Source organism: Anguilla rostrata, chromosome 13, assembly GCF_018555375.3.
Source record: "Anguilla rostrata isolate EN2019 chromosome 13, ASM1855537v3, whole genome shotgun sequence".
In the NCBI taxonomy this organism is placed as follows: domain Eukaryota; kingdom Metazoa; phylum Chordata; class Actinopteri; order Anguilliformes; family Anguillidae; genus Anguilla; species Anguilla rostrata.
In genome coordinates, this window is record NC_057945.1 from 14597741 (window position 1) to 14612102 (window position 14362).

The window sequence follows — 14362 nt, forward strand, 5'->3', positions numbered from 1 at the left end:
ATACCTTTGTAAATACTAAGCAGATCTATATTGTCTCAGTTATTACATGGGAAGAATCTTTTGTAGTAGCTTCTTTCTTACTTCAGACTCATGTACATCATTTCGGCACCTTTTTGTTTTAGGAGCTAATTTGAACAATGTTTCGCTTCCAAACTATTGCCAGAAATCAAAGCATTTTTATCATTTGCTGATACGGATGATGAAAAAGAAACAAAGCTGCACATGCCTTATCTTTCTGACATGATTACATTTTGACATTTAGCAGGAATTCTTATTCAGAGCAGCATACACAGATCACAGTTTTTTAAACATGCTTTCTATTCACACAGCTGCATAGTTTACTGCAGATATTCAGGTTCAACGTCTTGCTCAGACATAGAACAACAGTGACCCGGCTGGGAATCAAACACACAACCTTAGAGCTGAAAGAGCAGTTCCCTTTATACTAAACCATTATACTACACAATAAATGTCCAGTATTAATTCAGCTCTAACAAAGTACATATGAATCCAATAGGGACCATTTAACACTGAAGTTTTACAGTGTATATTATATTATATTATATTATATAATTCACTCCTAGGCTACTGCAATGCCTTCCTACCTGGTCTGCATGCCAAACCATTCACCTGACTCTTCATTTCATCTGTGTCAATCAATGTCATAACCCCCATCCTTCATCACCTGCGCTTTCTCCCTTTAAAACATTGAGTGGACTTTACACTTAGCATGTACAGTGCCCCCTCCCCTCCCCCACACACACACACAATGGAGCAGTTCTGGAGCACGTACATTTTGAGGAAGCTAGTTGGAAAGTGACTTGTGGCCAGCAATTGTGAAGGGAAGTTTGAGAAACAAGTTTGAGAAAACTAGCACTCTCACTGCTGCAAAGTGACAAGTTGGCATTGACAAGTCAGGGTTTTATTTACACAAAGTGCATTTTATATCGACTTACTCCTGGGAATGAATGATAAGGAACAAGAGGGCCAGGCCAAAACGGCAGATAAACTAGCCTGTATCCTGGAGGCAACTGCAGAAATAAAACTCAGGGTCAAGTCAGGTCGACCCCACAATGCCCAGGCACAGAAAAATCTGATCCACGTTTGTTTCCTAACGGCTAAAGTGATAATTTATGCCACTGTGATGGTTCTGCGTCACCCAGAAATAAATGTAAACAGGAAATGGCTGAAATTAAAGCTTTCAAAAACAAGCAGAAAACCGCATCACCCCAAACAATCCAACCCTGCCCCTTAACCAGCAGTTGAGCGTTTGCCAGCAATGTCTGGAAGCTTCAACAAGCAAATTCCTAGATCTGATTGAGCTGACTACCATGCTAGAGACATCGCACTATCTCCAGCATGGAGTTACCAGTGTGTTGCACTGGAATCATGTAGGTGGAGACAAACTCCATTGTCATGACAGTGGAAGGAGATTATGAGTATGAGTATGAATATGTGCACCAAGACACAGATGTTCTGGGTGAAGACTCGGTTATCTCATCCTCCTTCACTGGTGTCCAGTTCACAGACCAGCTTTTCAGACTGTACTACAGAGCACCCAGATGAAAAAGCTTCATGGAGCACTATTCCCAGAATAGCAGAACCGCAACACTGATGAATCTAAATTTATTTAAATATATCATTGGACGTTACCTTTTTCAGACAGTGGTTCATTCCAGAACCAGTGTTAAATCCTAATGTAGTTACAGTAACAGCAACACATCAGCAAACGTATACAACTTGTCAAGACCAAACCAAACATACAGCATAAAAGGTTTGGGATGTGGTGTAGAGGAGCGCACTGCAGTTTAATGTCATTCCCTCCTACGTTCACTTTCACAAGATTTCCTCAGGGCATTTACCAGCACTGAGCCATATTTCACTCAGCATCCACAAAAAAAACCAAACAAACAAAAAAAAAAAAAAACATCGAGAGCTGAAATCCGAGTCTGTGAAAGTGATAAACAAAAACTCAGGGGCGTTACCGTTTGTGTCGGGTAGCAGTGAAGTTAGGAATTGCCGCTTTCTGAGAAAGAGTATTTGCGGCAGAGCCCTTCGTATAAAAGGTGATGAAATCCACAAACATAACCACTTTACAGGAGAAAAAGTCTCTTCCTCCGTTTGTGATTGATCCAGAAATGACTTCTTGGACACTTTGAAACCTGCCTCTGCTTGTTGAATGTTGAATGAACAGAACAACACTGTGTTATCATCCAAAAACAATTTCCACTGGATGCTTTGCAAATAGAACATTGTGTTGTTTCTGTTGCAAACAGATTAGCCCGTAGGCTCATTTTAATCCGCTGAGATAACACTTACGGCTCGACAGAACCTTGCATGACATGCTGCATTTCCCTTGACTGGCTTTGTTGTTTTTCTACAACTTGTTTATGAATTACATTTTCCATAGCCAGTAGTGTAAATAAACATATGAAGCAAGTTAATTTTACTTTTCTGTCTGTTTTTTACAGTGTGACAGTACACCGATACTGCCATGACATAGTGTCATACAGTCATCTGAACCTTGATTGGGTGCTATGGTCAGATGCTTTATGACCAGGCACATCAGTGGTGGGTTTGAGCTCAGAAGAAGGACATCCTACCTTTGGTGTAATATGGTGGTGGACCTTTAATGTGTTTTTTTTGCATATACAACGTCCTGGGGCTTTTGCTAAAGTCAATGGAATCACGAGATCCAGCACAAAGATATTTTGGCCAAAAAAAGGCAAATTCTCAAAAAGGGGAAGCTGTGGGTGTAAGGTATACAAACATAAGACTTAACAGATACTACTTGAATCAGTAGTGATGCAATGTTAATGTGCTCAATATCCCATTGTAATCCATTTGTAATGTTCCTTGTATAAAACCATATGTTTGCACCATAAATCTCTCTTTGTCTAAGCAAAACCCTAAGCTCATTTCCAAATATTTAAAACAACGAATAATTTAGATTATGTATGTTGACCCTTGACAATTATTTTAGCAGAAAAAAACATTGGAATGAAATGAGATGGAGTTGAATTCTGAGCTTATAAATTGTCCAGCCCTTGAGAATTAATTTAGCAAAACTTGTTTTGTCTTTCAACCTACAAAGACCAGCTAAAGAAAGATAAAAATACTCAAAATATGTTTATAGAGAATACTGTCAGCCAATCATATACTCAACTCCATTTTAAGGAGGGCTGAGAATTATCTAAATCCATTGTACAAGCATGATGACAATGAGAAGCAGTGTTTGCTTCATAGATGAATAATGTTCCGGACTCCATTGCTTATTTAAACAGTTGTAAAATAGACTTGTGTTGTAAAGTAAATTTAAATGTCTAATTAAACTAAAAACACAAACATGGTTTTCAAGGCGACCGACTGGAGCAGTACTAGGATGTCAAATGTCATGGAGCTCCTAACAAGTACAAAATATAACACCCATAAATAACCATCATTATCTCATACTTCTCGGAAATCTTGGTCTTGTACTCCGTGGTTGATTGAAATCAGCCAATAGGAAAAAAATGGTCTCTAGAAGACTGTACAGTATATTGTTTAAAACATTGAATGGATTGATGTTTCCATGGGCAATAATTACCCCTGAGACTATTTACCCTAAAGAGGCAGAGCAGTCAAGTGTTGATTATGGGATGCTATAAATAAGTGAATTAAATAAAATAATTTAAGTTCACAACACTTTGGCACTGCAACTTTTCTAAGTTGTTATATATATTGTCGACAAAATGAACTTACAGAAACAATAAACATGTTTCCAGTGATGATAGAGCTAAATGCACTTAAGTAAGAGTGGTTGTGGCAACACGTGTCACTCAGTCATGCCTTGCCAAGGACTCAAAGTGGTAATGGACATTTTGTTATTTAATTTGCCATTATTGAGCCATAAAAGTTAATGAGGAAGCAGAAAGGACATTGCATTATTTAATCTGCCTTCAATTAACCACAGAAGTTAACTGAGAACTGAACCCTCATTTTCAGCGATGAACTCGGCAACCAAACTGGGTATGGTAGTGTAGTGCAAGGTATAATTAGACAGCCAGTTATAGAGAAAATGTTATAGGACTTGGACCAGGACACTGGTGTTAAAATGTTATATTGTTCAATACAGCCACAATAATTATTACAATATTATGAAATATGTATAAATATTTAATTTATAAAATATGGAAACACAAACAAAAGCTAACATAAAGATCTTCAGAGCAGTGATTTGTGCAGCTGCGTGAGGAATTATGTCCAGCTCGTGAGATACACCTGTAAAAATTCTGCTGTTCTTCACTGTATTAATTGCTGATTGATTGAGTCACTACAGCACAATTTCTGATAGTGTTTTGTCATTTTCTTTTTCGAAGAGAAGTTGTACTAGATATGAGCCCCCAGTGAAAACAGTTTTACTGATGAGGCTGGGTTCGATTTGACAAGGCAGAGGAGACTGGATGGATCATTAGCCATTGTGCCGTTGTTGAAGTCCCTGGCCAGCATGGGGAAATATCACTCTCTCTGCAGCCATCAGCACACAGTGGGTCCTCCAACACCAAGTCCAAGGAGCTGTGCTGTGCTTTTACAGTTTAGGTGAATTTTAAATTCATTGCATTTTGGTATAATGAATGAATGAAGTAAAATATCCCTACTGCAAAATCAACACAACTTCTCATAATGCTTTGCCTATGCTGTGTGGACTGTTGGGTAGTATATCGTCTCACAGGTGACTTTAAGTGCTAAAATTACAGCATCAGATGCTACAAGTTTGGAGACAAATGGCATTGCAGTGATGTGCAATGGGGGGAAACATTGTGTGTGTGTGTTGGTGCGGGGGCAGCGGGGGGGGTGTATGGATAAGAGTTCGCTAATATAAGGATAAGAGTTTTCTAATATAACTCACTTAATTTTTCCTTAGTATTTGTTTTTAATGATTTATGTTTTTCCATGAGTCAGTTTTCTCAGAAGTAATCCCTTTTTTTTTTTTTTTAATGGAGGAATGTTTGAAGATCATCAGATTTTGACTGATGATCTTCAGATGGTCCTGCATATTTCTTTTAAAGGAATAATTCTGAGAGAACTGACTCATGAAAAAACATAAATCATTAAAGACAAATACGAAGTAAAAAAAATGAAATGAGTCTTACATTAGAAACTCCTGCTATACTCATGTGTTTGATCAAAATGTGTGTCGCCTCTTCATTGATGGCAGCAAGGCATTTACAACAAAGTTCAAATGCTCAGGTCGATCTTTAAATATTGTTTTATTCAAACCGCAAAAGCATAGGAAATTCAGAGGGGAGAAGGTTTTTCCATACACAAAATTCCTGATGCTCCCAAGACAGTATATTTGGCCGTATTCAGTCTTTTCTTTCCTTGTTCCCCCAAACCAGCAGACATTCCAAAGCATTAACTCAGTTGATTCTCAAGGAAAGGGTCAATTTGGGCACATATTAAAATGTCTGCCATTTCTCTAAAATGTCTTCCCAGTCGTTCAACTGTGGCCAAATCCGAGGTGGGAAAAGAACGCAAGGACATTTTTGTTCCCATAAAAGGGACACCGTGTCCACACATCTGCTCCGTCGCTTTCCTTCCGTTTTCTGTTTTCAAAGCCCAGCCGACACGTTTTTGGTACATGGGAGAAGGAAAAGAAAAAAAAAAAAATCTAGAATAACATGTTTGTGCCGCAGTGGAGATTCTGGAAACTCATTATCATTTTAGAACTCAAAGCGCTCCCAAAAGAAATATTATTCACACAGACCCATTAGCCCGGAGGTTTCGATCCGGCATCAGGTCCAGACGTGTCTGTGCCCCCAACCCATCCACCCGTGGATGCTGCCTCACCAGCAGGGTTCTCTCATCAAGCACTATTCAAAGGCTGCAGTAACTGCTCACCCAGTGGTCTTCTCATTGTTTTTAAGCCAAAAGGGTTATTTTATATGAACATAATGTACAGTGGGCCAATAGTGTACATATGACAACAGCGTAGTAACACTAACATTTGAAACTACTGTGAAAGCTGGCACAATCAATTACATCTTTTGAGAATGAATTTATTACTAGCACCAGGTTCAAAAGTTGTCAGGCAAAATGTACACAATTACAGGATAGAATGAAAACACAAACGGGGAATTTGAGGTTCTGTATATACCTGAAGGTTATCAGATTCCTTAAGTAAATAAAAAAAAACTTTTTTTTTATTAAAAAAAAAACAAAAGCCATTAACCAGACTAATTAAACTCAGCATAATTATATTCCCCACAATACAAACTTGGAGGAAAGAATAGGTCATGTTTGAAATTTATTTACTTCAGATATTCAAAAGGAGCATTAAAATTCAGTGAGAAACGATCAGTGAGTGTGATTACCCCTCTCCAGTGTGACTGTGGCCCCCTTTCAGGTTAGGTCAGGCCCTTTGCATTTAATCCACCGAGAATTCAATAGCGATGGACGAATAGCATCGGTAAAATAAGGCTCTAAACAAGAGAAACGCTGCGAATCAGGTAAGTACCCTTGATACTTACTCATCAAATTTAGTATGTCTCAGGTCTGGGGAAAAAAGAAGTGTACCATTGCAGTGTTTTTAAAGTACTTCCTCAAATTCAGGCTGGTCAAACCCAAAGCAATCAAGCGAGAAATCGCCCAAACAAGTCTGTCACGTAGCGGGAAAAAAAATACGGTGCTAAAAGAAGCAAGAGTCAAAGGCCTTGTGCTCGTCTCTTCAAAACCTAAATGGTGAATCTAAAATCCAGGCTACCAGAACATCTAACCCACAAAAAATAACTCAAAAAAAAATTAAGAAAGAAAAACTTACAAAATTTTTGTAAACTGAAGTCTAACTTAACAAACCGCTTCCCTTTTTAGCTGGAGGCAGAAATGTACCAGTCTTTTAGTGTGTGTGTGTGTGTGTGTGTGTGTGTGTGTGTAAAACATATTTTTTTAATTTTTTTTTTTTTTAAAAAGCTCATTCCCCAGCTGCTGAAGGTAGTCAGGCTCTGGGGCAGCGGCAGCCGGGGTCGTTTCTCGTCCCGGATCCGCCTCGGTAGTCTAGCGGGAAGCGAAAGCGGTCGCTGGTGGGGAAGGGGCCTCGCTTTTGGCGGGGCGGGGGGAGGTGTGGCCTCGTTTTGGCGGGGCGGGGGGAGGTGTGGCCTCGCTTTTGTGGGGCGGGGGGAGGTGTGGCCTCGCTTGGGGGGCGGGGCTCAGTCCGTGGAGAAGAGGTCCCCGGCCGAGGGCAGCGGGGCCAGGCCCCCCGTCACGCTGGGCAGGAGCGACAGGTCCGGCAGGCTCTGGATGTGCGACTTGAGCTCCCTGCGCACCTGCGTCACCCGGGCCAGCTTCTGCTTGAACTCCTGGAACGCAACGGAGTGCGGCTGACTTTCACCGCCTGACCTGACCTTGACCCATGACCCATGACCCGTGACCCCCCCACCCTGACCCTAACCCCACAGACCGATGGCTCGGCTACAAAGAGAATACAGCTCCTATCCCCAGCAGACTGAAGTCCGTACACAGCTTCAGCCAGTGGTTCTCAAACTTAGAACTGAACTTAGTCCTGGAGACCCTGTTTAAGCTGGTTTTCATTCCAACCACAATTGCAATCCCAGAATTTTAACAAACTGTTAAATCTTATTATTATTTGTTTTTTTTATTAGAAGCTTTTCAATGTCAGGGACTATTTACCCTCTTACGCCACATGCTATGCATGCCAAAAAGCGTACAAGTCCCATATTCACATTGAGCTATATTGCACGCAATTACATAAAGAGATAAAAACAAATTACTGATCAAATTAAAGACAGGTGAAACAATAGGCTCCTGACTGGAGAAAGAGTAGACACGTGGCCATTAAAACTAACCATTTAGCAGATAACCATGAATTGAAAGACAGAGCAAAATGATATTGAGCCAAACCTGCATTGTGTTAACAGGTTTAAGGAAAAAATAATGAATGAAATTAAACGTGTGTTCAAGAACCTTAACTGAGCAAGGGATTGGCTGTAACAAAATAACAAAAGCCAGCATATATAGGAGTGCCCAGTACAGGGTCTGAGAACCACTGACATCAGGGATGTGCCCCGCCTAGATCCCAAGGGCACTGCCTTCCAGCAAAATAAATAACTAAATTTATATACACACACACACACATTTATATATAAAAAGGTTTTCTAATGGGAAAAATGAACAAATACAACAGCTATCATAGAGAATAAATGCTTAACATGATGCACTAGTCACTATTAGAAGCAACCCTTGCCTCCAGCTTCTTCTCTCTGTGAGACAGCGCCTCCTTCTGGCTGTGGATGTACTCGGTCAGCATGCGGGCCAGCTGCCGGCGGTCCTCCAGCTCGGCGGCCAGGCGCCCGTTGTACTCGGCCAGCAGGAGGCAGGCTTCGTCCACCGTCTTGGACAGCTTGTCCGCGGCCTCCTTATCTGTGCGCAGACACACGCTCACCGCGTAAGCAACGGGCATCGCGCAGGCAAGACGCGCTCGGGGCAGAGACCGCGGGTCGCCATGCCGACGCAACAACAGGACGTGCCGTCATTCGTCCTCGACGCAAACACCTACGCTACGTTAAAATCTGCCGTGTCAATAAAAAGCCGTTTTTACAGCCGGCTCAAAAAAAAAAAAAATTGATAACGGAGGACGAATTTCGCTGCTAAAGTGGGTAAAACCATTTTCAGAATACAAAATATTTACAATGTAATTTTTCACTGCGTGCAGCAAGGGTTATGTCTCCCAATTTAAAAAAAAAAAAAAAAACAACTAACAAAAAACGTGAAAATTGAAAGTCTGCAGCAGGGGGAAATGACTTCAGGACGGAACCTCTGCGGGCACGCAGCCCCCCTTCGCCTCTCACCCGTGATCTTCTCCAGCAGGGACACGTCCTGCACCTCCTGCGGCAGGGAGGCGATCTTCTGGCGGACGGAGGCGTCCCCCGAGGCAGCGCTCTCCAGGTCCTGCAGGGCTTTCACCAGCTCCTCCGTCTGGGGGGGGCACACAAGAAAAGGGGGTTCAGGAGTCCTGCCAGGAGGAGCCTGGGGCCCCCCACTGATGCACTCGGTGGTCTGGTATCCAGCCCCATAACTGTGCCAGCGTCCCCTTTGTTGGCTTATTGGGGCTGAAACCTAGCTGGGCTGGGGCCACTTCAAGCTGAGCCTATCCATATTAAGCTGAGCCTATCCACTTTAAGCTGAGTCTATCCATATTAAGCTGAGCCTGTCCGCGTTCAGTCGAGTCTATCCATGCAAAGTCAAGCCTACGTTCCTACACAAAAAATTAACAAGGAGCAACTTTCGCTGACAATGCATCAGAATCAAGTGCAGATCCATGCAAATTAGGCAGTGCACAAAATAGATTCCCCTTAGCTGGCTCAATGTCGGATTTCGGAGCAATATCACATTGTTTTATTTTGCAGTCAAGAGGGAAAAAAACTATGGATCACATGGTTTGCATTTTATGCTAGGCTGTAAAACGAAACATAAAGAGTCACTGCTTGGGGTCTTTAGAGGTAATGCGACGGCCTTTTTTCAAGATATATTAGTCCGGGCAGCATGTTTAACTACCAGCTTCGGGGCCCCGTGTCTGTGAAAGGTTTGGCACACTGAGGAAGGAGAAAATACTGCCCCAAATGGACCGTGCGCTTGTGATTTTTCTACATGATTACCGTTCAGCGATATAACGAGGAGAAAATAAGACCGCTCTGACATCTACTGGCGAGAGGGTGGAAGTGCAGCCTGCTCCCGGCAGCCGTAGGGGGAAAGGAGGGCAGAATGAGAGCTCACCAACAGCGGGACCGTTGTGTCGGTGTCCGTTGGAGAGTAGTGCCCCCTGTAGTCGTCATCGTCCTCTTCCTCCTCTTCCTCCTGCACCTTTTGGTGGGCGCGCTTGGTGGCTTTTTTCTCTTCTGCAAGTCATACAAGATTTGGGTGAATTCTGACAAGGTCAATTTAACCCTTTTCTTTCCAATAAAGGAGTGCAGTATCAGCATCCGTTCGGTAAACTAAACTATCTACACTACTACAAAGCGACGTACCGGTGAGCAGGGCAGAGCAGGCAGACTGTGAGGGCTCGACTGACCAGGAGGGTGGGGGGTGGGGGGGTTGGGGGTGTTGCCCGTGGCCGGTGGTGGCACAGGCTGGATTCCATACCAGGCTTCCTGTCATGCGCCAAGCCGACCAAGCTAAATACTCCGAGGCAGGGCTCTACAGCGCTCCCATTTCAGGAGCATTTGCTCCTGAAACTGAGGTGTGCCAACTGGAAAAATTATTTAGGAGCACAAATTGGGAGGTGCTAGTCTGCTCCTTAGTGCCCATGTGCTCCTCGGATTAAAAAAAAAAATTTTTTTGCATATAGCCCTGTGAGGGGGTTTTTTATACAAATCGTTCACATGCATTAAACAGGTTTGTGACATGGCTGCAATTCACAGCTAAAAAAGAGACTCAAGTAAAGCAATGAAATGTTTGCCTTGCAGTTTTAAACCAATAAGGAAACAAGGCAAGGAATCAGGAAAAAAAAAAGCCTTGCCATTGCTGTAAGATACTGGAACTTACACAATAAATTTCCCATAAAGGTTTTAGCTGACACAGCAAGCTAAACAAAGACTTTAATTCTTGTGATGTGAACCAGATAATACAGGGATATAATGAAACATATTCAAATATCTTATAGCTTGTCTCCGTTTATTGTCATGCAATTTTACAAGTTTTATTGATTTTTTTCAGATTTAAAGCAAACGTCCACCACTGAAAAGAAAAAAAAAGCCTATCCTATAGGCTAACTGCAAGTTTTTCTCTGGATTTCTTTCACATAATGAAGCCCCCAATTTGACGGGTGGTTTTCCTTGCGGCGTCCCCATAATGCATTGTGCTCGCACTTCCAGGGAGGACTGAACACCACACACCATCATGGGAACAGTCAACTGCTTTGGTTGCCCAGGCGACAAATAACCAATGGCAACAGTTGTACTTAAACACAGCCTGTAAAAACACTCCTTCATATTACCCATATGCCTACAGGGCAACAGTATGGTATGCTGGTATGAGAAGAGTAAAGCAACTGTGCAGAAATAACCAAAATGGTGCCGAAAATACAGTACACTGCACATTTAAACAGAAGGTTCTGTCTTATTCTGTCACAAAAACCATGCTGAACTCATCAGCTGGGTTGGTTTAGTTTTTCCACATGAAATGCAGGATGCACTAGTAAAACATTCAAATAGGCCTAAATAAAACATGATAATGGTTTAGGAGGATCGGCTGAGCCAAAAATGGACTGTTAAAATAATTTACAGTGGTGAGTACAGAACAGAAAGCAAACTGCAAGCCAAGCACTTACAAGCTGAGCTTATAAGTACTGGCAAGTAAACTCTAAATAATAGGGTTGTGCTGGTTAAGATTTTTTTTTTTTTTTTAAGAACAGAGGCCCAAAACACCTTACAGTTTTCACTGTAAAAAGAATGGAATGGATGCCAATAAACCCACTCCGGGCCGAGTATGGGCAGGTGCAAATTAAGGGGTTAATCACAAAAAAATGTTTTGGAGAACTTGTAAACAGCTTCTAAAAAAACTCCACAAAAAATATTCCCACTCCCAAATTCTTGAAAATTGTGCTGAAATTGGAGGATGTTTAATCTTGTACTACTGTCTTTGTTGATACTAATAACCTTCACAAAGGAGAAAAAAAACCATACTTCCTACTTTGGCAATATCAAAGGGGGAAAAGGCCTAAAAGAAAATCAAATCTGATAGATTACAGCATCACAAAACTGGCAACATATAAATTCCTGCACTGACATTACATAAATTGTGCAGTTCATATTGATTTTACCCCGCAGTTGTGAAATGACACAACCCACTGAAAATACAGTGCCAGTTACACTGGAAACATGTTGCCAGCAGCCTCGGTAGACACAACGTTACAGGGGCTCTACTGACCAGGGGCAGGCTTGCGCTTGGGGCTGTTTGAGTCCTCGATGGCCAGCTTCAGCGCATGGATGAAGTCCGGCCGGTACACCGCACGCTCCTTCCAGATATGCAGCAGCCTCTCGATGTGCTTTCTGCTGCCCTCGTCCCCTTCTCTGTGGGACAAAACAAATCGGTCTGGCGGCAGAGTCAGAATCTAGGGTCCAGCCCTTCTTACAGTTACAGTTCAAAAAGCGAGAGATCTTACCCTCGGTACACCAAGCCGGCGAGTTTCAGTTCACAATGACTAAAGGAAAAATTCCCCTCTCAATCTGTGTGTTGATATCATGCGTTGTATTTTGCGGTAGCAATCTATGCCAAATACGGTGGGATTCATTTTGTAAGTTATAAATAGAAGCATTTTTTAAAATGTGTGCCTTGACAAAAAAGTCCTCCGGTTTTGCACTGTAACGATTCCCATCGTGTATTTAATAAACATCTCATATGCATCGCTTTGCAATGCGCTATGGGAAACACGGAAATGCCTACCTCCCAGGGGCCCAGGGATTGACATAAAAAGTCTGAGATACGAACATCTTATTGTCGCGCTCAAATGACACAAAGGACACAAATCTGCACATGCATACACTGAAACTGTAAAAATGTCCTGTTGCCCAAAGAGAAAGTTACACTAACTCGCCTATGCATGGTTATTTACGGTTATTTAGGCAAGTAGTGTAGAAAACAACAATGCAACTTCTCTTATTTGCCTATCTGACACCAATGTTGTTGCTGTCTTACTGTTTCATATCTTATTGGAATGCAGGAAGCCATGCCACGTTTAACTGAGCTGAGAAATGTTAATGCAAGAGGAAAACATCAACATCTTGCGGCACAGCACAAACGCCTACCTACCTTGCGACATGAGAACATGCATCAAGGAGGACAGACTCAAAATCCCGAGTGAACTCTGGCCCTTTTCTCTTGCTGTTCTGGATCACGTCGTTAGCAAGGTGCAGGAAAGTCAGCTTCCTGCTAGTTTTGGCTGAAACACAGTGAATGCATCAACTTGACACAAAACGAATTATAACTGCCAATAACAACTAACGTAAAGTAAACAGACTAAACCCACGTCAGACATCCCAACCTTGATGTACTAAAGCCGCGTTTAACCGTGTTATCGATTATGCACAGGGGAGCTAAAAGTCGTGTTATGTCGACGTTTCACAACTAGACTTAAACAGCAGTCGCAGAGGGGATTCGTGACCCACCGTGTATACAAATACTTAGCTACCTAGCTAGCTACCATTAACTAGCACACAGGATAAGTTACTTTCTTGGTTCAGGTCACATACCTTTTCTCAGTTCTCGGTGCCATACATGCACAATAGGCGAAGAATGTTTTCGATGATGAATAATCCACAGCGACAGCGTCTGGACGCTTTGCTGAGAGTTGCTAAGTTCAGACAACTTTTTCTCCAGAGCAGATTCAGAAAAAGACGACATTCTGTCTGCTACCTTTCTAACTCAGTTTACGCAACCTCGGCTGACGTTAACTTGGCTCTCTGTAACTGACTCCGCATGAATAAAGTGGTCTACGGATAAATAAGTCAGAGGACGTTCCAGTTCAACAAGCCGACCACATACATGCTTAACTTGACAAACAGATCGCTATCACTCACTTACATAGTTTTAGCACCGTCAACCTAGCTGCCTTGTTGTTATCGTTAACAAGATTGCCAATGACTAGTTACCCCACACACTTAATTTACAAACTTGCAGATTTAAAATAAATATTAGCTAGCGCTAGCTACCTTACCTAGCTAGCTAGCAAACAAACAAATCCAAGGATCGCCACTCACTGGCCAGTGCCAACGACCATTTCGCTTTGCTAATGCTAACTTGCTTTGGTTTAGGTGGTTAACAAATTGCTGAATGTGGCAGATAACCGTGTGAAAGTTGGCTAGCTAATGCTAGCTAGCTGGTTACTAAGGCAGCAACAGAAAGCGAGCTTATTAAAATAAACCAAAATTGACAACGTTAGTTAGCTCCCGTTAACAAGATCGTATTAACTAGATAGCATTAACAAACTAATCACTAGTCACAACAGAGCAATAGTGTACGAATCTACCGAACAAGATCACGAACTAGTTTAGACTAACTATGCAATGCAGGTAACTTGGCTAGCTAGCTAGCTAACGTGACACTACTATGGACCCCACTAATCCAAGTTAGCTAGCTAGCTATATGAGTTCGCTTACCAACTTGATTAATGTTAGCTAACGTTAATACATACAAAGTCGTCATAAGAAAAATTAAGGAAATAATAATTAATAAATTCCTCCCATTCGTTAGCAGGTTGTTGATGCCTAAAACTTAAATTAAAGCTGGCTACAACTTCATGGTACTTTCGTGCTGCAGTTAGCAGCTTTTGCTAGCTGGCTAGTGACGAGTACCACCTGAAAAACGTCACGAT

The 14362-nt window shown here is 42.1% G+C and overlaps 1 protein-coding gene across 1 annotated transcript; it reads right to left on the reverse strand.

The window, feature by feature from the left end:
• Positions 1 to 5232: 5232 nt before the first annotated feature.
• Positions 5233 to 14362, reverse strand: LOC135237526 (regulation of nuclear pre-mRNA domain-containing protein 1B-like). The gene is made up of 7 exons (XM_064304713.1): positions 13242 to 14362; positions 12802 to 12931; positions 11920 to 12062; positions 9769 to 9890; positions 8844 to 8970; positions 8240 to 8415; positions 5233 to 7334 (listed from the first exon to the last, which is right to left on the reverse strand). The coding sequence occupies exons 1-7, from the start codon at positions 13390 to 13392 to the stop codon at positions 7185 to 7187; spliced, it is 999 nt and encodes a 332-aa protein (XP_064160783.1). The 5' UTR covers positions 13393 to 14362; the 3' UTR covers positions 5233 to 7184.